The 24,916-nt window shown below is 42.6% G+C and overlaps 1 protein-coding gene across 1 annotated transcript in view; it reads left to right on the forward strand.

Moving 5' to 3' along the window:
- Positions 1-24,916, forward strand: part of Lpp (LIM domain containing preferred translocation partner in lipoma) — a 441,832-nt gene that overhangs the window by 274,228 nt on the left and 142,688 nt on the right. Inside the window, exon 6 of the mRNA XM_051150787.1 lies at positions 24,182-24,308. Coding sequence (XP_051006744.1) covers positions 24,182-24,308 — 127 coding nt within the window. The remainder of the gene's footprint in view (positions 1-24,181; positions 24,309-24,916) is intronic.

Genomic DNA, 24,916 nt, shown 5'->3' on the forward strand with positions numbered 1-24,916 from the left:
CAGGAACCTCGTCCCTGTTGTTAGGCTGGATCGTCCAGTGCCCTGTAGCCCAGACACAGTTAGTATTCCAGAAGATGTGGGTGAGCTGGGCCTCTCACTGGAAGTGCACGAGTACAGAATGTTTGGAGGAAAAGAGAGCCTAGATCATATGTCAGGGCATTATCACCTCTAGTGTTAGAAAAGGAACTGGAACCCTCAGCAAATGGAATCTGGTGTTTCATTTAATTACTTTTCAAAATGCCATTACCAGAACTTTTATGTAAATACATATTTTATTCCCTGAGGCATGTTAATATGAAGTCAAAATTATCCAACTCTGAAAGGAAAACACAGTTTCCTTTTGCTAGTTCTCGTTGATGTGTTGTTTGGAACATGCTACGGCATCTTAAAGATGCCCAAACTTGGCCAAAGACACCTTCTGAGGGATTCATGCTGCGGAATCATGGGACTACTCTTTTGGCAGCTCACAGGATGCAGTTCAGTGGACTCTGGGGTCAGCAGTGATCCTGGGACCCACTCTTGGGAAGTGCGGAGACCCTTAGGGAAACAAGCCTATGAGTGCCTGCAATGTGTGTGCTAGTGGCACAGAGCTTCACTATGGACTAGACAGTGAGTGATGCCTTAGAGAGGCATGCTTACTTCTAGTTAGATGTTCACATGTCAAGCATTGTTCCCCTGTCTTGTTACCCACATCATCTCTAGAACAGACATTGCATGTGTGGCCGCTACTTTTCCCTTCATTTTTAGAGGCAACAGAAGCACACAGAAGGTGTGTTGATGTCCAAGGCTCTGAAGTGACCAATAATGGACGAGGCAGTGGCTTCTGAGATATGTCTGTCCTCTTATCCTACTCTCTGAAAACAAGATGAAAAAATAAGTTATGTTCAGTTTGGTGGGCTAAGGGATAAGACTCTTAGACTAGAACCTGAAGATTAGTGGACCATCCCTGCAGGAGGGAATTTGGAATGCCTGGCTCTTGGTGTTCATAGTAATAGGCATTACTTGAGCCGTGGGTGGCCTTGGGGTCAGAAATGGTCCCTGAGATGGTGTCAACAGCATGAAGTGAGCTGATCTTCTTCAGGGAAGGTAGGTTAACAAAAGGAATGTAAACAAAGCTTAGTGTTGGAATATTAAGAGCCTTCCAGAGTCAGGTCAACAAAGTGTCCATCCACCTCACCTACTTTATCTAAATGGCACCACGAGGCCAGCATGGCTGCAGGGCCAGCTTAACAGAGGTATTATAGCCTATGTCCATAACAGAACTCAGTTTGGGGTCAGAAAGCAACTGCTTAAGCATGCTATCCCAAGAGAAGCTTTGCGCACAAACTCCGTGTCAGCTCTGTGTGCCTCAGCCAGCAGAGGATTCAGGTTGCCTACGTCTTCCATCCATCCCCTCTTAGGATACTTTCCTTGCTTTTCTTTAAATAATTTTTGGTTTATCACTTCCTATAAGATTTTATCTGTGAGCCGTTCTCTATGTGGTGACAATTTGGATATAGTCAGGGTAATATCCCCTTGGCCTAGTATGCCTGGAGCTCTGGTCAGATAGCCTTGAACCAAAATGATAGCACTCATTACCTATGTAATGCTCAATTTCCTCATCCGTATTATGGGGGCATTAACTGCATTTTATTCACAGGAAGTTTTGATTATTAAATAAAATAATCTACTTAAAATATTTGGTCCAGTGCCCTGCACTCAACTGCCAATAAATATAGCCTTTATGATTATGTATAATGGTATGAAATACTGATAATGAAACTTGACAAAGAAGCACTTCCTATAGCTGGCTTTCTGTAGCTACCAGCTTCTACCAACGAGAATGGAAGGCACAGAAAATTCTAGGCTTCTTTAAGGTGAAACTCTGAATTACCACTGTGCTTTATTTTACAGGATGATCTATGATAGATGTTTCTGGAGAGAAATCATAGGGTATTTTGATACAGTCAGGGCAACAAGCCCTCAATCCCTTATGCCGTGGACTGGGGTCACATAGCCTTGAACAGAAATGCTGTCATCTCTCACCTGTGTGATGCTCAATTTCCTCATCCATATTATGGCAATGGCCATCCATGGTAAAGAAGGAAAAGTTGATATAGCTCACACCTTCTGATGTTTTAAGCAGCAGGTGTTCTTGTCCTTAGTCACCCTTCAGAGCCAGCTGGGAAACCATCTATCATTGTTAACTTCCTGGTCCCCACACAGAGACAGAGCTAATTGTCTTTTGGGGATGTATTTCTGTGACCTCCGCCCCCAGTGATTCTGATAAGCAGGTGGTGTAAAGAGCTGTGGAGTTGCCTAGGCAAGGCTGGGGAGCGTGGGAAAGTGCGTCTGGTGGCCCCCATGGTTTTCATATAGCAAAGGCTGAACAAGAGTGGAACGAGCTACATCTTGGCTTCTGCTGGTTTTCTTATCTCTGTGGTGTTTGCAGGAAGCTTGAAACAAAACAGAGGAAAGGGGAACCACAACATGAAGGATGTGAAAGTTGCCTGCATCCGTGCAGGTATTAGGCACCAAGACTTAAGCTAAGGGGGAAAACCAAAGGAAGCTGGCTTACGTGTGGTTAAGAGAAATATGAGTGCTGATTGAGGGCCTCAGAGTCAGGCTTTCCAAAAGGCCCTCTCTTAGCTTTGTTTGTCTTTGGTTGTATACCCACTGCTGAGCCCGCCAGGCCACAGAGGATAATTCTAAAGCCATGGTCATACAGATAGACCCAGCTAATCTCACTGTATCACAAAACAGACATACATGTAATCTAGCTCAGGCTTGCTTCACCCTGCTTCCTAATAATTTCTAGTTTCTAAGTCAAGGGGAATGTTCTAGATCCATTCTACTTCCTTCATTTCACAAATGAACAAATCGTGATGCCAAGTTCTCACTGCAGTAGAGACAGACGCCCTGGCTGCCTGTGTACCACACCATAGTGTACTCTAATGCTGGGTTCAGAGATGAAAGGCCAACTTTGGAATGTCCTCAGTTTCTTACTGTTTGAGTTCTCCCACAAAGCTTAGAGTGGCCCCATACCACTCTGATTAACTGGTTGTCTTATCTTCAGGAATAACTGACATGTCTTCTTTTTGTTGACAAATTTCTTACCTTAACTGCCCCAGATACCACTTTAGAAGGACCCATGACCTTGCTGAGAACTGCTGCATGCCAAAGAAGACTTAATTTCCTCTAAGTACTTGAGAGGAGAAAAACAATAATCTATATGATGGGCTTTTGGCTGAAACCCATATCCTTTAGAAGGTAGAACTTGGCATAACTCATATTCTAGTTTAAAGAAAAATGTTTTGTTCTGATGTCATCTGCCTAATTAATGTAAAAGAGGATTGAATTTTTCCTTTGCAATGTCGTTTAGGCTTTGACATTTTGGAGTTAAGTGGCCCGAATCAATCATTGTCTTCTTTGGGGCCTTATAGATGCCTTTTGTTGGTTGACCTGCCCCTGGTATTTATAAGGTGGTCTATTCATGACTCAGATGCAGTTCAGCAATGTCCTCCCTTACATTTGCTTGTTCATGCCGCCATCTGTTGAACAGCACCTACAAGCCAGGGTAATTGAAGGAGGGAGCTAGTACACACAGAATATGTAGGGACTGTGTAGGCAGGGCTGTCATGCACTAAGCAATAGTCAGCATATAGATGAAGAGGAATGGAATCTTGAGAAGATAAACTGTTCATCTGGCTAGACTTGTGGTTTTGAGAAAGAAATGTTTCCTATGGCTCATGTTTTTAGGAAGAACTTGTTGAAAGCCTGTTTTCATGGGCAGACATCTTGCACGGTGGCAAGACAAGGAAGAGTAAAGATGGTCCCTACCCCCAAGGAGCTCACAGTCTATTGAGTTGCCTTTCTGATTCTCTCACTAGATTGTGAGCTCCTGGAGGGCAGGCACTTGAGTTCATCTGAAAAGTGTATATGATTCAGAATAAAGCTTAGATTGCAATCCGTGTTCTAGTGCCTATGTTATAATCACTCCAGCTGTCTCTTTGGGGATGTAGGATGTAGAAAGATTGAATGGGAAAAGGAAGAGAAAGATTGACGTGTTTTCTTCCTCTTGATGTTGGTGCTCAGTGAACTGCTGCGTGGCTCATCCCTTGCTGCCCTGGATTCGGAAGGAGTTAAGCCTGAGATCTGATAGTTAGTTTTGATTGGCAGCAGATCCATTCTCTGCTTGGTCAGTACTCTAGGCTATAAGCTAACAGCCAGGGCCATGCTAGGGCCCTGGTGTCTGAATGCCAGGCATGTGCCTTGTGGAAGTCAGAACCAAAGTCAGAAGAAAATGATGAGATTTACTCTCTGGCCAAAATGCTATTATTTCACCAAGGAGAACCAAGTTTCTTGGCAGGGAAAGTTGATTTGATTGCGCTTATGTAATCAATTGTATTTGCAAGTGACAGAGTCATCCTCACAAGTGTCTTAAAGGGGAGGTGTTGGCCATCTCTAGTCTGTGCTTGAACTTTATTCCTCAGAGCATTTTTTTTCTTTCTTTTTTTTTACAATTCATTACTCACTCATTCCAAATAAAGTCTCTGCAGTCCCTGTGGTAGGAGTTGTCACCCTTTGCAAGAGTCCCGATCATGAGGCATGGCTAAGATTGAAAGGGGCTGGTGACTAGCCTGAAGTCCTACAGCTCACTGCGCTTCCACCTGCTAATGGATGGCCTGCTAATGGCACAAAGAAACTAAGAGAAAAAAAGCGCTAGTTATTTTTATCTTCCCAACACATTGGGAGCTCTGAGCTTCTTTTCTGCCTCAGGCTTTAGTAGAGTCAGAATGAGGTGTTAAAGGCTGCTTCTTTGGCTTATATGAACACTGTCGTCTGTGCCGGTGGCTTTGATAAGGGAGACTGTGTCAGTCATGAACATTGTCTTCCACTCAGAGTCTCGTCAATATTTATGTTTAACAAGCACTTAGGTAGTTATATATTGCTGCCACTGGCCAGTCATGTCCAATTCTCCTTTATCCAAGTTAGAACCAGTGGGCTGCAGAACCGGAAGCTTAGGTGTGGGCTGGATGTGGTCTCTGAGTCCAATGTTGTTGCACTACAGAGTACCTCAGTCACATGATCTGTCCCCCTGCTGTTGCTGTTTAGGAATTAGAGCTGGGTGTAACTGAGTGTAAGTTTGCTATAGTAGCATGGAGTATCTGTTGATATAAAGAGAAAAATCACACCTTATTCAAAGGATCTGCTCCATTTGTCTAAAGAAATCTATTAGCAGGGTTTACCACTAGTTTCTCAAAAAAAAAAAATCTATTCAGTGTTTCTTCAGTCTACAAGTTGAAATAGAGAAGTTGGCCTAATTCCTCATTCCCTTCTCTCGCATTCTAAAGGATGGTAAATAGCTTGTCGCAGATGTGGATAGGTTCTATAAATATGTCCCCAAATCTCAGTAGTCAAAATGACATACAGGGAGAGCACTGCCTCTGCAGCCTTGCTTGCTGCATCTGTCCTCCTTCCAGAAGTACTTTAGTTGTTAAGAACACAAAGGTCAGAGCCAGACAGACCTGGCTGAGCATCATGTTCTTCCTGTACTCCTCAGCAGGCTGCTCAAGTGCCTTGGTCTCTGTTTCTCCGTTTCAGTATCATCTTTACAGGCAGCTCTGTATTGCCACTTAGGCCTCGTGACTTTCCACATTTTCTTATAGAGAAACAATATCAACTGCACAGTAATGTCAGTCTGCACTGTTGAACCGTGGGGTACTCCGTAGCACGCCTTACCCTCACTTCTGCGCTCAAGTAGCACCTGCCACTTCTCTGCTCATTCTGTGGAAACTGGGCCAATAAATTGTCACCTTTAGTTATGAGTGCAGTATAACACCATGACCAAGCTTGGAAATAGAGAAAGGGGAAACATACCTACAGTGGCACACGTCAAGTGTGCCACCCTGTGCTAAGGCCAGGGATTGGGCTAGGCTTGGACTTGGCTGTGGGAGCTAGAGTGTTCTACTCGCACCTTGGTGCTTTCGGTTCTCATTGCTAAATGAGGGCAAAGGGAGAATAGCTAAGCAGGGAAAATGGGTGCATTGCATGCATTTAGAGTAAAACTACCCTTAGCAAATTTTTGTTGTCATCGTTCTGGGGAGGTGGCTTGGCAGTGAAGAGGAATTATTGCTCTTGCAGAGGACCCAGTTTCCACCACCCACATGGTGGCTTGTAACCATTCATAAATCCAGGAACAGGAGATCGAATAGATTCTTCTGGCGTCCACAAGCACCAGGCACTAACATGGTGCACATGCACACATGCAAGCAGAGACACTCATACACATAAAATAAATGAGTCTTAAAACATTTAGCTGTCATGTTGAAAGAGCCTAGGGATGTGTGGGAGGGATTTGGGGGTCCTCTTGTGCATCTTATATGTTTGCATGATATTACTTCTGCTCCATAATTTGTTGAAAAGGAAAAAAAAAAACAGGTGTGAAAAGGATGAAAGGTTTATGGCAAAGAAGAATCTAGAGGTCTTACTAGCCAGGCTCCTATGTCTTACTTTCTGTATATACTTTTTTCTATACTTTTCTTGTTGAAAAAAGGAGGAGGAGGAGGAGAGAAAGAAAGAAAGAAAGAAAGAAAGAAAGAAAGAAAGAAAGAAAGAAAGAGAAAGGGAAAAAAGGAAAGAAAGGAACAAAGAAAGAAAGAAACCCCTGGTTACTACATGTGACTATAGATCGAGTTGTAGAGGCTTTTGACATTGGACCCTTTCAACCTGTCTTCTATGACAATGTCAGCGTTGTACGAAGATGCCTCGTGCACAGGAATGTGGGTGCCAAAGCAGTGGATGGAGACTTGCTCAGCTAAGCTCTTATGTAAAGTCAGCACATAAAAATACTTTCACAAGTCTATGGAAACTGCCAAAGGGGAAAAAAAATAAAAGTAACCCAGCTTCTGTTATTACTCTTTCTCTCTTTCTCTCTCGTGCAGAAGCATGGCCATCTCAGTGAAGTCCCAGGGCACTCAGATTTCTCCCCACCTCACCCTGAGCCCTTCCTCTGCTTGCTGGTTGTTGGCATCAGAAATCACCACCACCTCTTGCAGGCTCGTTTTCTCTAGCCTCTCATTAAAGTCATCACTTTTTAAAAAATCAGCAGCAAGAGCATGCATTCCAGTGAGTAATGTTTGGCCTCGTCTGGAACAGCTGGCCTGCTGCGCCACCGTCCTGAGGTGATGCGCAGACAGCTCGCTCGGCAGACTCGTGTGTGGGTTGATGCTACCAGCAGACAATTTCCACCCCTTCATGAAAATACCCTGCCTCCTTCTGTGGGACAATAAAGCCAATGAGGAACAGAGAGAGTGAGCAGTATGACCTTGTGCTGACCTGAGGGAAAAGATGCTGCCAGCATGGTCTGCTTGTTCTTCCTCCTCACATCCTCACTGAAAATGCTGTGTTTCTACCTCTCACTATGTCCCAGTTCTACCTCTGCTCAAGACATAGTTCAAATGGTACTTTCTCTTATGAGTGTCCATTACCTCAACTGCAACATCCCTTTTTCTCTGGAGGAGAAGAATAGCACGGAATTACAACATTTTGCCTTGGATCTAGAGACACTTCTCTGTTTGATATTTTGTTTTGTTTTGTTTTTCCTTTCCTTCTCTCCAAGAGCACAGGACCCGTATCTCATTAGTCCTTTTAGCAAAACATCTGCTAGGCACTTGGTTAATACTCTTATAATAATCTGTTATCTACAGGCATCTCGCTGTAATTATAGCCGTGCCAAGTTGCACCAGTGTGCAACACACACCTCATGTTTCCTACTCTTCTCAAGAGCCCTTGTGGGTTGTCAAAATTGTCAAAAAGTACTGGAAGCTGAAGACTCAAAGTGACGCACTCTCTGTAGTGGGAAGAGAACGCCGAGAGACCTGGGTCAGGGGCTACACAACATCTGTAAATCAGACAAACTGTAGAACCATTAGTAACACAGTTTCGACTTATCACTCAGAGCAGAATGATGGAGCTAGTCACCGTGAGGCGCTCCGTGCTGTTCAGGATGATGACGTGACACTACGCTTGTATTCACAGGACTCAAGTTACAGCACACACATTTCATTCTGATTATCCTAATACCCTGGATTGCCTTCTCAGTCTCTAGGAGTGAAGAAGTTTCTAGAATCTGTGTGATTCATTAGAAATCCTACCCCTCTTTATCCCAGCTCACCGTTTCCTAGTTCCTCCTCATTTGTGAAGTGAGGTACCAGAGCGCTTCTCATGGGAAAAGGAACACATGGAGTCAAAAGCCTAAGGACAAGACAGCAACGATAATATTATAAAGGGCTAGAAAGATGGCTCCACACTTGAGAGTACATACTGCTTTTCTAGAGAGCCTGAGTTCCCAGCACCCACAAATGGCAGTTCACAACTACCCGTAACTCAAGCTCCAGAGCCGTGGTTCTCAACCTTCCTAATGCTGCGGCCCTTTAGTACAGCCCCTCATGTTGTAGGGGGACCCCCAACCATGAAATTATTTCATTGCTACTTGATAACCCTGATTTTGCTACTGTAACGAATCTGTCAATAACTGATATTCAGGATATTTGGTATGTGATCACCAAAGGGTTCATGACCCACAGATTGAGAACCATTGCTGCAGAGGGACCTGCCATCTCTGGTCTCCACAGGCACGTGCACTCACATGCTCACACACAATAAAGAAATAACAAATAAATAAATTGAGAAAAGAAAGAAGAGGAAGAAAGGGAACCCATTGGAGGGAAGGAGCCAATGAAGGCAAACTATAGTGTCATGTATGTATGCCGATGCTGTAATGAAGCCTATTTGCATGCTTACTTAGAACATACTTTCTTAAAGCCACAAAAGGAAATATAAATAAAACCTCAAAAATAACTCCTTCGCTAACTTATTTCAAAGATGAAAGGAAGAATTTGTATACAAAGTAGCAATTTTATAAATATTACTGTTGCAACTCCCTGGCACTCTTAATGCACGCCCCGCCCCCCAAATAAAGAAAATCTTTCCATAAACCAGTAGTGTTTTTCTTAGAAAGTCAAAATCATTGGGAAATAGCAATGGAAACAGATGGAGAGAGAAGCCTTAGAGCTCACTTGCTTGGGCTTTAGCCTCACCTTGTCCGCATCCAGCCCATGGGGTACATGAGCTGAGGAGGAACGCCCCTTGTTGGTCAGAAGAAGAACGCTGTACAGGAGTGGCAGCAGCACAGCCAGATGCGGAACTTGCTGTAGACCGCATCTGTCTGCGCCAGCTGTTGCCGGTCTGTGTACACTCGCCAAGAATAACAGCAATGAGCTTCACTTTACAGCAGCTTCCATCTTGGGATCCCACACAATGCATCAATGTAGATTAGGGCTCCCACGATTTTTTGACAGGAATGGGCACACTTTACAGAGCAGCTAGAGTGTGCCACCGTTCTGAGAGGGCCTTCTCAGGTGGAAAGAGGAATAAACCAGTTTTCAGTTGGACCTGCTTTCCGATCTAAATTTTTCTCCACAGTTTCACCCTCCATTTTTAGATAGCCTTGAACAGCACAGCCTCCCTCCTCAGTGTCTGTCTGTCTGTCTGTCTGTCTGTCTGTCTGTCTCTCTCTCTCTCTCTCTCTCTCTCTCTCTCCTCTCTCACACAAATCAAAGGGCTCATTAGCCACCAAATGATCTCCAGGGGATTTTGTTTCTGAAATGCTACAGAGTGTGGCAAATGTACAGTTGCCTCCTCAACTTTATGGAGCGCTGGTTCTCAGGGAGAGTAGGGTACTGCCATAATATTTTATCCATTATTAGGCCAGAACCCGGCAGGAAATCTTGTCCCACTGGTCATTAGAAGATGACCCTGAACTTGATATTTTAATTTAAAAGACTTTTTTATGTATTTTTTTTTCCTTTTTCTTTCTATCCCGACGTTTAGCTTTGATTCTTGTATCGGCTTTTGAAGAAGAGGTTGGCTGTGCTCAGTTGTGAATGAAGACGTTAAAAGTGGGCGCGGTTCTCAGCATTGGATGCATACCCTTCATCTTTATGCAGAAAACATAGTGTTTTCTCTGAAGAAAGTTTCCATTGATGAGACTTTGTAATATATAAGTAAATCCCTTAAAAGGGAAGGTTTATAAAAACTCTACTGCCAGATCTAGCCAATGGACAGGACATTCACCACAGTTGAGTGGAGAGTGGGGTCTGACTTTCACACGAACTCTGGTGCCCCATATTTGACCACGTCCCCTGGTTGGGGAGGCCTGGTGGCACTCAGAGGAAGCACAGCAGGCTACCAAGAAGAGACTTGATACCATATGAGCATATACAGGGGGAGGAGGGCCCCCTAAGTCACAGTCATAGAGGAAGGGAATAAGGGGAAAATAGGAGGGAGGGAGGAATGGGAGGATACAAGGGATGGGATAACAATTGAGATGTAATATGAATAAATTAATAAAATAAAAAAATAATAAAAATAAAAAATAAATAAAATAAAAGCGCTACTGTGGCGAAAATATAGCTTACCCTTGTGGTAAACTTCAGTTTCTATGATGCCCAAGCCTGAGTTAAAGCCCAGCTTCCTCACTTACTACCAAATTACTCGTACCTCAGTTCCCCCGCTTGGCAAGTCACTGTGACTGCCTATCAAAGTTGTTTGGTGATTAAGTGAACTATTTAATTGAAGTATTTCAAGCATTATCTAGTCCCTGCTAAATAGTGCACCCTAATTACTTTCAGTTTTCAAAGTTATAAGTCAGGACATAAATGAAGTGCTAATGCATGCCTGGCTCTCAGAACTCATGGAAACATCCCTTTGAACAGAGGGTTGCGTTATATGGCTGATTGATTGTTAGGTTCAGCATCAGCTCATGGTCTTCCTTCCCCCTGAGGCAGTGTTGATGAGTGACACTAAGTCGCTCCTGTTCTGCCTTCCATCTTCCCGCCACATTTGAGAGACATCCATGGCTCAGACTTGACAGGTGGTATGAACATCTAACAGAAATTATCATGAGCCACTGACAAATACTAGCGCACGGGATGTATCATGTGCGCACTGCTCATGACGGCTCTGAAACGGGGTGTCTGTTTCCCCCTTCTCTGCCTGTCCCCTCGTGGCGTTTATATTTGGAGAAGCTAATGGTAAGTTTAACAAAGTAATAATGATAATAATGATGATGATGATGATTTTAAGAAACAAAACCAACTTATGAAATGTACAGAGTAAGTGGTGTGATTTCACATTTCTCTGCCCCAAGGCCTACACTTTCTCCATTACACCACAATCAGTGTTTCTGAAAGTAAAGAAGGGCCACGTTAGTCTCCAGCCTCTGGTATAATTAGCATCATGCTTTAATCAGTGAGGTTGACTGTCTTGATTAACCTTTATGATAGATCATGTAAGTTTCATATTTCTAAATGAATATATAAAGATAGCTGTACATCAGTGGAAAAACACTGAGCTCAGATCAGAAGGCTCATGGTTAACTGAGGGCTCTGCCACTTGTGGGTGTGGTTTTATCTAAATCACTCTCCATAGTCAGTTAACAAACCGCTGATTTGATTTATTTCTTCGTAGTGAATAAAGAAAGGTGGGGGTGGCGAAGAGAATGGACCAGAAAGGGAAACCCGAGGCTCATCCTGTGATGGTGAAACTCTGGTGTTTGTCAGCGTTGTCCCAGGTTGCTTATAAACTGAGGAAAAGTGAAGAAATCCAAGGGAAACTTAATCTCAGAGTGGTTTCTTTCCCCTGAATTCTATCACTCCAAGTCCTAATTCAAGCCTCTGATCATCTTGTCGTGTTTTGGCAACAAGGACATTTCTGTACTCTTGAATCCATATTGTCCAGGGGTGTTTTTTGCATACCGTTCACACAGACTCGAAATGCTTGAGAGCGACAATAAATTCTTATCTACCACCGGATGCAGTGCCTTATATGGGCCATCTTAACTCACAAGTTCTATTAACACACATTTATATTATAAATACCCAATACATATTGGATAAAATATGTGTCTTGCCCTGGGTACCAACTGTTGATTTGTGGATGTGGAATTAAAGCACAGGGGAGGAGAGTCAAGAGCGCATCCATGAAGCACCTTAGCCGCACTGGATTGTAACCGGCCTTTCACTTTGTTCTCTCGTCTTTCCCTCATATGCCTTGATTTCCTGACTGAATTCTGAATTGTTGAACTAGACATTTAACAGGCACTATGATGATTGCCTTAATACCACTTTAATTACTGATATTGGTGCGGATTTAAGTCACTAATTTAATGCAGATTTAATTAGAGTCTACAGTTTTCCTTACTGCCCTGATACCCTAGAAACAAGGACTTTTGGCTGGTTCCTCCTTTTGTCTCCATCCAGATGTTTGTCTTCCCACTAGGCTGGGCTTCTTTGATTTGCTACTCACTGGTCAAACAAAAATTTCTTTTTTCTTCTTATCCACTAAGCACCTTGCTTTCATCCCTGCACTCTTCGGTATCCGATATGATCATCTATGGGAGGGTAGAATTGTTTGTAGAGGGTAGCATTTTCACATCACAAAGCACTGGCCCTTCCTTTGCTTCCCAGGTGCCTTGGGTTGCTGAGCAAGATACCCCTCTGACTCAAATGAAAACCACCTTGTGTTAGGTGAAAGGTGCTGGGGGTGGGGGGTTAACCATTTGTTTGCTGGTTTGCATTTCCCATGAAAAACTCAAAAACTGAAATTTACCTCAGCCATGGAAAGTGATGTGCCAAGCACCATATTTGCATATTAAAACTGAAAATGGATTTGCATGTTATTTGAGTGTCTTGTGTCACGTTCAGGCATCTGTCAGTTCCACTAGCTGGAAACAGCTTGTGCAGTGGGAACGTGTTTCTGTACATAGAAGACGGAGAAGCTCAGTCCATTTTCTTTTCCAACCTGCCCACACTCCGATTCACCCTGCTCTCCTGGTTTCATACTGAAAGAAATAAAGAAGAGACTAGAACCTCATGCTTTAAAAAGTATATTTGTTGTTTACTTTATTATATTCTATATAGACACTTTAAAATTATTTTTAAACAAACAATGAATAACCCATCCTGCTGTAAACCCTGTGGACACTTTGCTGAACTTCTTCTAGTATCTGCTTTTTATTTTTTTGTGTTCATAGTCTGTTTTAATATACTCTGAAAATTATGGTAGCAAGAAACATGGGCAGGCTAAAAGTACTTAAGAACAAGTGAATGGGGCAACCTCATTTTGAACAGACAGCAAGTTAGAAACAAGGTCAATGCTACAGGACAAGTAAGAGAAAACACTATGGTGTCTGTTTATTTAAAAGCATAGTTTCTTAGCCACGCGTGGTGATGCACACCTGTAAGCCCAACACTCAAGGAGGGAGAGGTAATGCCAGCCTCACTGTGTGGCAAGGATAATGCCAGCCTAGATATATGAGACTCTGTCTCAGTCGGTCAGTCAATCAATCAATCAAATCAATCAATCAAGGGGTATGCCTTCTAATCCAGAAAATCCTCCACCCCCACCACCATGCAGCAACACATGTCTTCACACCTTGCATCCCAACAGAGGGGCAAAGAACTGCTGCATTTTTCCAGGCCACCAAATTAAGATGAAACCAGTTCCCTTAGGAAGCCACTGCCACCTATGTGGGGCATAGCAAAGATATGATTTGACTGGAAAATTCAACCACAAGCAGTTTATTTCATTCATCAGATTTCTGCATTATCCCTCTTGCATTTTTCTGCCTTTGTTAATGGCAGATCTCTTTGCATAGCATGTGTAAAGCCTAACTGTTGGCTATAGAACGTGTAGATTTTAGCCATCACACTATTATACAGATCAGTTCTGTTAGTCTCCTGTAGAGCAAATTGAGTGGGCTCCTCTCACTCCCAGGGTTAGCTTGCTTTCTCCCAAGGAGTCACCCTGGGATAAGAACAGGAGCTGTAGGGTGATTGCTATGTACCATGGATTCATACAGGCAGGAAAGGGAGAAGAAAGTTACTCTCTCCTCCATCTAACATGACCCTTATGTCACTATTTTATATGTCAAGTGTCAAAGGTACTGTACAGGAAGGTCAGCAGTTTAGAGGATCCACAAAGCATGCATTTACCACTGTCAGTTTGTGGAGGCAGATTGCTACTCATAGTTGTTATGTAAATTGATAAAACAATGTGTGAAGGTCAGGGATACCACACTGATGAAAGGTGGTCAGCCAGGTGTGGTGGCGCAGGTCTGTCTGTAATCCCAGCACTCTGGAGGCAGAGGCAAGCCGATATCTATGAGTTCGAGGCCAGCCTGGTCTACAAAGCGCGTCCAGGACAGCCAAGGCTACACAGTAAAACTCAGTCTTGAAAAACAATAAAATTAAAAAAGAAAGAAAGAAAAGGTGGAAAGGTAGTAAGAAGAAAACCGCCACTTAGCTCTATGGTCCTCTCTACTAACTATAACAGCAATGCTTAGTGATATACAGTGCTTCTTTGTATGAATTATATAAATTACCCTTCAGTGTACAGATGAGACATTCCATAATGGAAAAAGCAGAATCCTAGAGATTCAAAGATATAAAGATAACTCAAAGTCAGCAAGCATAGGCACGCTTGAAGCCACTGCCTGTGACATGGGACACTAAAAATGGGAACTACGGGAGGTGGGAGCCACTTCGGCTTGTTAGAGCATCATAAAACCTCGGTGTGCTATGACTACAGGTAGCTGTTCAATATGCCCCCCCCCTTTCTGAAATATAGACTCATCAGTCCTCTCCAGTGACTGCAGCTTTAACTTAAGAACTGTGGTTTTAGAGACAGCAACACGTAGCACGAGGACAAAAAAAATGACCGTAGTAGAGGTTGCGTGTCCTCTCTGGCAGTGTCAAGCAGACTTCCCTCTCCTACCTCATGACTTCTCCATCACCCATCAATGGGGGTCAGTTGCTATAATCTGAAACACAACTCGTAGCCCAGCATGCCTTTCACCCTTGGCCAGAAAGGGTCCTTCATCCCAGTGAGACATCAAAAGGAGACTGGGACCTTAACTAAGAGTCTAGAAGTGGAAGCAGCCACAGGAAATGGTAAAGTGCAAACCTGACACAGCTACATACCGGCAGGTGGGGAGGGGCGTGCCTATCAGAAATATACATATATTTTTTTTTTCCTGGCAAGCTTTCAGCTCTAAAATGGGGCTAATTCTACCTTTTGAAGAGAAGATAATTTCAATGTTTCTTTTTGCAAGAACACATAATTGAAGTCATTTTCCTTCGAAGAGAAGGAGTCGCTTGTACATCATTACAAATGGACAAGAAAAATGAGCATCTTTGCTACCAAAAATGATAGAGCATTCATTATCAGGGAATCTTCCAGTATATTTTGGCTGCTTTTTCCTGCAGTTTTATTTGCCTGGATGGTGCTGTTCTGCTAAGATTCAGACTCAGTAAGTTCAAGTGTGTAGTACTGTGTAGGTCAGAAGTCAACAGCAGGTAAGGACACAGGAGGAAAAGGACCCAAAAGCAAGGTCATCGTCAGTACCGGGAGAAGCTGATACAATGGTGGTTATTGAATGACCACTTCATAATATTGGTCCTTCGAACACTGAGCTACAGTGCTGGAAGGAAGCTTCATTGAAGGGAGTGGGTATTGGCCTGGGACCCTCCACTCCGCATCTTAGTAAAAGCCCCTGATCATACATCTTCTTTCTTCAGAAAAGATACTGGGGCTGTGGTTCCTCGTACCTGTAATCTACCACTGGTGAAGCTAAGGCAGGAGGACAGTGGCTTTCAGGTCAGTTCGGACTGCATAGAAAGGTTCAGGCCAGTTTGGTTACATAGCAAACTCTGCCAACCCACCCGGCTCCCAAATGAGTGTTAGTTGAAACTTTCCTTTTCTACCCAGGGAAAGGTCATGGTTAGCCTTCATAGGCTCTTGATTTCGTAAACCCAAGTGTAGTGAAAGTTCAGTAGGCTGCAGAAGACCTGCAAGCTGCCCGCTGCTTACTCAGACTCAGAACACTGAAGAAAGCGCTGGATGCTTCAAAGGGTGCTGACAAGTGGTTTGCGTCCTCTTCTGATGGAAACCTCTTATTGACGAGGTTTCCACTGACTCAGTGTGCATCTATTTTTAAAGACTACAAAATAGCTCTAAATATAGAGCTGTGTGATTTCACTCTCAAGGTGGACAATGGCACATGCTATATTATGGTCACAATCACACGGTGGAGTAGATTCAAGGAATCTTTGAGAATACTGTATACATGAAAAAAAAAAAACAATGCCAAGGAAATGAAAATAATTCAGTAAACGTCTTCAGTCACATTAAACACAGAAAAATATTAAAGATAGTCAGATGTCATGTAATAATATACTCATGTCCTGTATTAGACTATACAAAGTGCTACAAGCATAATGAAATGTTTGGTGACTGTGCTGGGTGAAAGTCGCTGTGTGTCTTATTTTAATTTTATTTGTTACATTTATATTTATATTATTACACACATATACAATAAACTACCTACAGCAAAAAGATCCATGAGACAATCAGGAGTCAGGTAGATGTTACATTCATAATGATTCGGCTATTTGTATTTGGCAGCCTTGAAGGAAACATCTTTCCTATCTTGGTGAGTCTAAAATTCTGAATGCAAATCAGTATCTATCATATCTCTTCGTTGTCAACTTGAAACATCTATCTAGACCTAAAAAAATCTTAACCCCCTAAACAACTAAGCTTAATTACAAAACTAAAATGTCTGGTCTTCAACCCCATCAGAGACTGGAGAAGAAATAAAATTGGTTATCTGAGTATACTAGTAGTGCAAGTTAGTAGCTTCCCAAATGAGAAGATGGCAGATACAGTTTGCTAGCTGAGCAGTCACCCAAACCTCTCTCTATTGGTGGAGCATCATCTTCAGCCTTCTGGCCCAGTACATCTGACAGACATATTTATGAGGCAGGAACTATTGAGGACTTGCTTACCCTGTCTTGGCAGAATTTGGCCAATGACCCTGCATGATCCAAATTTTCCTTGTTTACACGGATTTTGTCCATTTGTATTGCACAAGGCTACCCATAATACTTTCCAAAAACATAGACTTGCATATGACTGTATATTTGGCATCATAATGTGTCTTTTCTAATGGCAGTTACCTTGGCAACAGTTTACCAGTGAAGACCAGAATCTGTAGGTGGTTGAGTCCTTTATCTGATATATATGTGTGTGTATATATATGTATATATAGTGTATAACATATATCTTCTATATGTGTGTATGTATGTGTATGTATATATGAAAATACACAAATGCATAAATATAATAGTACCACTCAGTTTCCAATGACTTTCATTCAGTATCGGCCTTTGACGGTATCAATATCCATTTTCAAAATTGTAATAGTGTGAAGCAGCTCACCTATGAGGTTGAGGCCTCTTCTTTGTCCAGTAACTAAGAACTAAGTCAACTTCTGCCTGGGAATTAGCAATGGTCCCTGTGTGCCTAGAGATAAGAAGGAAGTCAGTAGTTAGCCACACTAAGTAAATATCAAAGGCCTTTAAAGTCATATTAGTTACTAGTTGCCCAGAAATACCCTCATGTCTGGATACATTTTTATTGCTTGCATGCATACCTGTGTGCATGTGTTTGTGCGTGCACAAGTACATGCATGCTTATGCACTTGAACACACATGCACTCATGTGTGCATGACTGTAGAGGCCTGAGTACAACCCTGGGTGTCATTACTCAATAGTCATCCACCTTGATTTTGTCTTTATTATTATTTCAGTTACATAGCCAGAGCGTTGGACGACAACTTGGGGGAGTGGGCTCTGCCCTGCTACCATGTGAGTGCCAGGGACAGGTACCTTTAGTGCCTGAGCCACCTTGCTGTGCACTGAGTGTTTTTTTAATTTCATTTTGTTCTACATTTATTTATTTGGAGGAAGGTGTCATGGTGTGCATGTGGAACTCAGGGGCTAACATTTGAGTGTCCTTTTCCTCCTTCTACCATGTGGATCTTGGGGGTGGAACTCAGGGTGTCGCATTGTTGCAAGTGTCTTTTCTAGCCGAGTTCCCTAGCTTGGTATTTTTGTTGTGGTTTTGTTTTGTTTTTTTGTTTTTAATCTAGCCTTCAGATCACCAAGTAGGCCTGGCTCTGGCTCCCCAGTGACAAGCCTTACTTTTTACAACACATAGATCCTAGGAATTAAAGTCTTTGTGGTCGCAGTGCGAGTTGAGCCATACCCCCAGTCCTGGTTGCATTTTTAAATAACCTTGTGATGTAAAAATGTTCTGCTGTATGCATATCTTTAACAAAGGTTGAACCACTCAAAAATCTCATGATAATTTTCTCTTCTCTAAAATGAAGACTTGGCACTAGCTGCTGTCTTCATTACAGCTCTTTTCCCCTCTGAGTCTTGCCCTTCGTTCTATGTCCACTGTTCCTGTGCTGCTTCCCTTTCCCCCTTTCTTTGTCTTATGAAACCTAATTTATCCTTCAAGAACAATGGTTCCTGTATCCCAGCAGCCTTTTCCTGTCAGGCCCGGACACTGGAATCATACCTGCATCTCAGTATTTACACATTTTTATATGGGTGTGATCATCTCCAGTGGGGCTTTTTCTTCTACAACTCTTAAGTTGTCAGAGGTAGAAGCTCTTAATAATTTGACATGGTTATTTGCAGTTCTTGGCACTTAGCAAGCTCTTAGGAAGTGTAGTTTAAGAAAAGTTTGGAGTTGACTAAAGTCTGTCCCTTCGACAGCTTACCAGTTTGGCCTGTGATGCTCTTGTGCCTTCGCTAAGTGATCCAGACATTTCAAAGAACACAATACTGGTGATTAATGTGAATATTTAAAAAGAACATCCTCTTTTCCTACAGAAAAACATAGGCTGGCTTTGTTTGTTTCACACTGAGCAATAAACCTTTACTCACATAGATAAAAATCTTGGCTTATATAAGAGTAAGTAGATAAATTCTAAATTACTATCAAACAATACAGCTAGAAGGGCTTAAGATGCTAGTGGGGGACCTTGAGGTATATTGCACTGTAGCACATGTACACCCACCTTGGCTCGCCATGGAGTCCAAGTTCTACTACTTCTCAGAGGTAGTCTGCCACAGAATTGCTCACTAACCCACTTGACCTATGCAGCTTTCTCATTCATGAAGCGTGCTTGCATGTCCTACAGAGCCATCATCTAAGCAGCTAAGATTACTTATATATGAAAGCACGCACCTTAGACAGAGTCCTGCAAGTGAGCAGTCACAGGAACAGCTGTTCACACTTCTTCAGAATGAAGACTTCAGAAAACGGTGGACATCGTCCCATTCTAGTGACCCATCACAAATTTTAAATTGTATGTTGGTACCCTAAACTGTGCTATGAATTGCTCCTTTGAAAATTAACAGTTTGGACACAGTTGTTCATTATCCTTAAGACATCATGAGCTCTAATCTGTATTGAAAAGGAGAGATTACAGAGATAGTCTGCCTAGCAGAGTGAAAAGTAAAATACTTCTTATAGGACTTGAAGTGAGATAGTGCCCTAGACTATCTCCCTCAGCGTGAAAAATCCACCTCTTACCTAAGGAATATTGCAGCTTCCCAGCATTCACTCCACAGCTGTTCAGTATTCTACCCGGAATGGGGGAGGGGTGGTGGTAGGAGAGTCATGCAGACAAAATGCAGAAACACTGTGAAATCATGTAGGTCCTTCCTTATAAGACATTAATTTGCAATTAAAAGTGCAGGTTTGGTTCCAAGCTTAACTGTGATTCCGCTTGCATTTTTTTTTTTTTTCAAGCTTCATGTTTTGTAAACGTGGCATCAATTCTATAGAAATCACATAAATCTAGGGTGTTTCATCTCCCAGGCTAAGGATATTCTCTCAAGGTGCTACACAATGGCACTGGGCTACAACTGCCACTGGGCCACATATCACATGACAAACAGCCAATGCTTACGCTGCATTGTTATGCTAAGATGGCCAGTTTGCAGGGTACAGCAAAGACTCCTTTGACTTATAATGTTTTCAGCTTACAAATGAGTTTATCAGGACATATCACCATGATAAGTCAGACAACATCAAAAAGTAAATTTTAAATGGAAAAGAGCCTTTCTAAATTTGGCAAGCAAAATAGGCAAGAATATTTGAAGAATAAAAAGGATGATACTTAAAAAAAAAATCTGTGAAATACTGACAAGAGTACTTTGAAGGCAGTCTTTTTTGAAATGTAAGTGCTGAGGGTAGAAAAAAAAAAATCTAGCTTTCTGGCCTAGTCTTGTGGAAAATGGGTTTAGTATCTTCCCTCTTGTTTATGGAAAAAAAAATTGAATACATAGTCTAAAACAGTAATAAAGTATGTCCTTTGGAAGCAGGATTATCATGTGCTCTTTAGTAACTTGGGTGAAATAAAACAGCAAACCTGGCTGCTATTAGCAGTGACAGTTGATGCCTTTCCAGCACTTCTCTGTTTGGTGCATGGGTAGAATTTGGGTTTAGATTGCTAACATAAGTTGGACTCTGCCTCTCCTCTTATTGCACACCTGGTGGGAAGCCATAGCCCCCGTGGTCATCTTTGTTTGTCCCTTCCTGGCTGGGAAAGTAGAGAGCCCCTTCTTGGCCATGCTCTGGAACTCTTCCATCTCGTGGGATCTCCGTTGGGGGTTATCTCACTCTGCTTCTCACAGTGACTGAGGTGCTTTGGTGAGGGGAATTTGTACTTTAACAAATTCAGATGCTTTTTACAGAACTGCAAATTGGGTTGTGTCTTGGTCACCCATCTTTGAGTTATCCTTGATCTCAACCGTGGGCTCCTAGCTTGTAGAGAAGCCTCCAAGTACTCCGGTATCACAGGGCAGTAGTCATTCCAAATGCTTTTTCTGTCCCCTTTGCTCTGTATTTAAACACAATGCTGTTTGTATTCCCTCCCCACCCCACCCCCTCGACGCATTTTGCTATTCTTGGGATCGTCAACCTGGCACAAATTATTTAGAAACTTAGTCCAGATCTTCAGTAGTCATGAACATATCTTTATCACTTGAAGTTATTGATTATGTCTTTTTAAAGAAGTCCCACTTTATAAATTGCAAAAGTATAATTTGCACAATGTAAGGTAAAGAAGTCAACACCTGCCTTGCCTAGCCATGAACTCTGTGAGCTCCAGTAATGACTGGGGCAGTAAGATGTCTCCATGGAAGCAGCAGTAGCGTGAATGTTACAGGGGTAAACAAGTATCTTCTGTTTGGATTTAAGGCCCTCTGCACAGGGGGCTTAAAGAAAACATCGCTGTCAGTAATATTGTTCTGTGCGCTGTAGATAATGGTAACACAAAATCCACAGCTTGGTGAAAGTGTAGTGATCAAATCACTACAGCACAGTGGTTCTCAGCCTGTAGGTTGTGACTCCTTTGACGGTTGAATGACCCTTTCACAGGGGTCACATATCAGAAATCCTAGATATCAGATATGTACGTTAGGATTCGTAACACTGGCAAAATTACACTTATGCCGTATCAACAAAATCACCTTATGGCTGGAGGCCACCACAACAAGAGGAGCTGTCTTAAAGGGCAGCCGCATTAGGAGGGTTGAGAACCACTGCTGTAGGTTGTACCGCCACAATCAGAACAACCATACCACTCCCTTCTCCAAGGCTCAGGAACCATTTCGGAAGCAGGGGAAGAAAGGTTGTTAAGTGCCCAGAGTCAGGACTAGAGCTAAACAGTGTCTTCTGGATATGGCAGGCTGGCTGCACTCATCAGCTCAGGACTATAGCTGCTGCACAAGATCAAGCCAGTGAACACTCCAGCCTTGCGTGGGAAGGGGTTCTTAAGCCCTAACTCCTACCTAAGGAACTAAGGGCAGCTGGTGTTTCTGGTAAAGAAGAGTTGAGGATGTGGCTCCTGTAACTCAGCTGCACTCCAATGGATGATCTTTCACCAGTGACTATATGAGCAGCTCAAACTGAATTCATAGGCACAACAACGACAATGATTGCTGCTGCTGCTGCTGATGATGATGATGATGATGATGATATTCTTATAAACGGGCATAGTATTCAGTCAACTCCTGGTGACTATTATAACCTTAGATTGGTGCTTCTCTCAATCCTCATCAGAGAAACTTCTTTTTTTTTTTTCTATAGATAGCAATTAACATAGAGTCACAACTGTCAAAGTGCAGAAAACAGATTGCAGGATGTTCAGCCCCAAATAGGGCATCTGTATCACGCCAGCCTCCTCCTCCTCCCCAAAACTGAGGGATCATTGAGGAAGATACCAAAGAAAGGGAGTCGCAACCAGAGGTGGCAGAGAACTACAAGGAAGCGATGTCTCTTCTACATGGAAGGATGGTTGTACATGTGAACTCAGTGGTTGCAACAGTATATGCCAGACCTAAGCAACCTCAAGCTGGACAAAACCCCAGCACAAGAGGATAGGTGTGTATGAAACCCCACCCCTAAGCTGATAGCTGCTGGGAGTGATGGGCTCTGTTTTCCCGAACTGTCTAGCTGCCGGTAGGTCAACCACACTCCTGTGGTAGACCACATATCCAAGGATAGGTAGGAAAATAAGGATGAATCTTGGAGGATTTGGGGTAGAATAACCAGGATCAAAATATATTATCCTACGTTCTCAGAGAACTAATAAAAATGAGAAGAAAAAAGAATGAAAGGATAAACTATTCTGAAATTTCCTTAAGGTACACTGCAACCCTTGAAGGGCAAAATAATGTCTGCAGTTGAGAAGGTGCTCCAGATTTAATGGTTAATGTTCACTGGAGAAATGAGTTAGCCAAGCATTGTCCCTTGTCCTGATTTCACCATAACTAGCCCTGTTATGATCCATTGGCATTTCCACTTCCCTGTGTCACAAAGAGGAGACCATGCAGCCAGCTGACACAACCATAATCTGTTCACTTCTTTCCCATTTCTAATGTGACTATACTAACAGGGAATAAACCCTAGAACAAAAGTAATTGCCAAGAAAAGTGTTTCTTGGGATCTTTACTTTCTGCACATCTGTACTATACATTTATATACATTTCGAAAACTGGAAAAATAGTATAGGTAAAGGACTAAACCACTGCCAATGGCGTCTTATTCATTTCATGCCTTAGACATCAAATAGGTAAAACCAGCATCAGGCCTGATCACATCTGTGAAGAGATTACAGGATTCTGTGCCTGATAACTCCTTGGGGTTAGTGAATATGGTGGGAGAAGGAATACCCAGCTTTCAGCTTTGCATTGTTTGCCCTTAAGTGATTCTGAAGACAGAGACTCTCAGCCAACTGTTGCAAGGGTGTGTAAACATCAAGCAAGCGCACCCTCTGTCTAGCTCTGTCCGTTGACAGTGGCCAGTGCTATCCTCATTTCTGAACTGTTAATATCATCATTTTTCTTTTTACAATTTCCTGATTGACGATACTGGATGTACTGACAGTGACAGGCAAAAATGTAGGGAAGGGAAGTCTCGGCTTCCTTTCATGTGTACAGCATGAAGCTGCTTTGCCTCTACCATCCGACCTTCTTTTCATTGCACATGTTGGGATTTTGATTGCCTCACATACTTTCTTGCCCGAGTTTCACCCTCTTGTACTGTATTTCTTCAGTATCACCTAGCTGCTTGAACACTCCTGGCTGCTCACTCCCATCCAATGTCTGCCTGCCTACAGCGCTGGGGAGGAAAGTTACTCAGCTTCCTTGATGGGAACAAAATCTGCATGTTTTCTAGATCCCAGGAACCAGTAAAATGCATCTCATTTCCCATCTCAAATGTTGAATTCGAACAGAAAATCATGATGGCTACAGGCTTTCTGTTGTATCTAAGTTTTTTCACCTGGTGTAAGAAGTCTTATGTGTTTTTTCTCTTTTCTCTGTGTTCTTCCCTAGGAAGCTTCCCTTAACCCCTGACAGTGTGCACTGTTTGGAGATGCTCTGTCTTTATGGATGTGCCTGCAGGCTTTCCTCTGAGTTGCATAGTCGTTAGTGGTCATGTTGATAATTAATGCATAAACGATAGCATAGCAACTTCTTAACAGTTACTGAAATATTAGATTCCCGCTATTGGAAACGTAGATTCTAATGTGTGATAGCTTCATCTAGAAAAGTCAAGTGAATAAAGTGGAATGTCAAAGATCGGACCCAGAATCTACAAACGGATGGACATGCGATGCTTCCTCCCCCGTACAAATGCTTCCTGGTTGAGCCGTTTGCTGTACTGGATGTATATAGATCGTGACTAAGTGGCTATGTGCTTTCTTCCTTTCAGGGTGGACACCCTGGGCCTATGGGACCGCCTTCTGTTCCGCCATCGTTCCGCCCAGAAGATGAGCTTGAGCACCTGACCAAGAAGATGCTTTATGACATGGAAAATCCTCCTGCTGATGAATACTTTGGTGAGTGGGGCCTAGAGCTGACTTTTGAAGTCAGTGCCTTGTTCCCTTTTCCCTAGTGAGAAATGAGAGTTGCCATCCGCTTCAGGAGAAGCAGCCTAATACACACGCCGGTGTGCATCTTTGAGTAGACCACCACGAATAGAGACTACAGTGAGCTCGTAGTAAAGTCTCAGTGGTTCTTAGAGTTAACAGGTCAAAATCAAGACACAGTTTTCACACAATTTATTAGCTTTGCATGAGGCAAAAGGAGATCATCGTGGGTCCATGTAGCTCTAAATATTTATGTATAAAACTTGGAATGTTAAAGAAAAAGGAAAACTTGAACTGTGATGTGGCTTAACTGTATTCTCAAGACTTTACCATGACTGAATTCAGGAGGAAAAAAATTATATCTTTCTGCTTTTTACTTCTTCCCTCTTCAAAACTATGAATAATTATGAACATTAGTGTTATTCCTCACAGTTCATCAGTGTAAGTTGGAGATACGTGACCTTTGTGAGAGTCTGTGGATACAACTAGTCAAGGGAATTGTAGTGCAGCAGGGATGACACGAGCACACAAGTGATTATGAATGCACAGAGAAAAAGATGAAAGTCCTGTGAATGCTC

Source organism: Acomys russatus, chromosome 8 (assembly GCF_903995435.1).
Source record: "Acomys russatus chromosome 8, mAcoRus1.1, whole genome shotgun sequence".
NCBI lineage: Eukaryota > Metazoa > Chordata > Mammalia > Rodentia > Muridae > Acomys > Acomys russatus.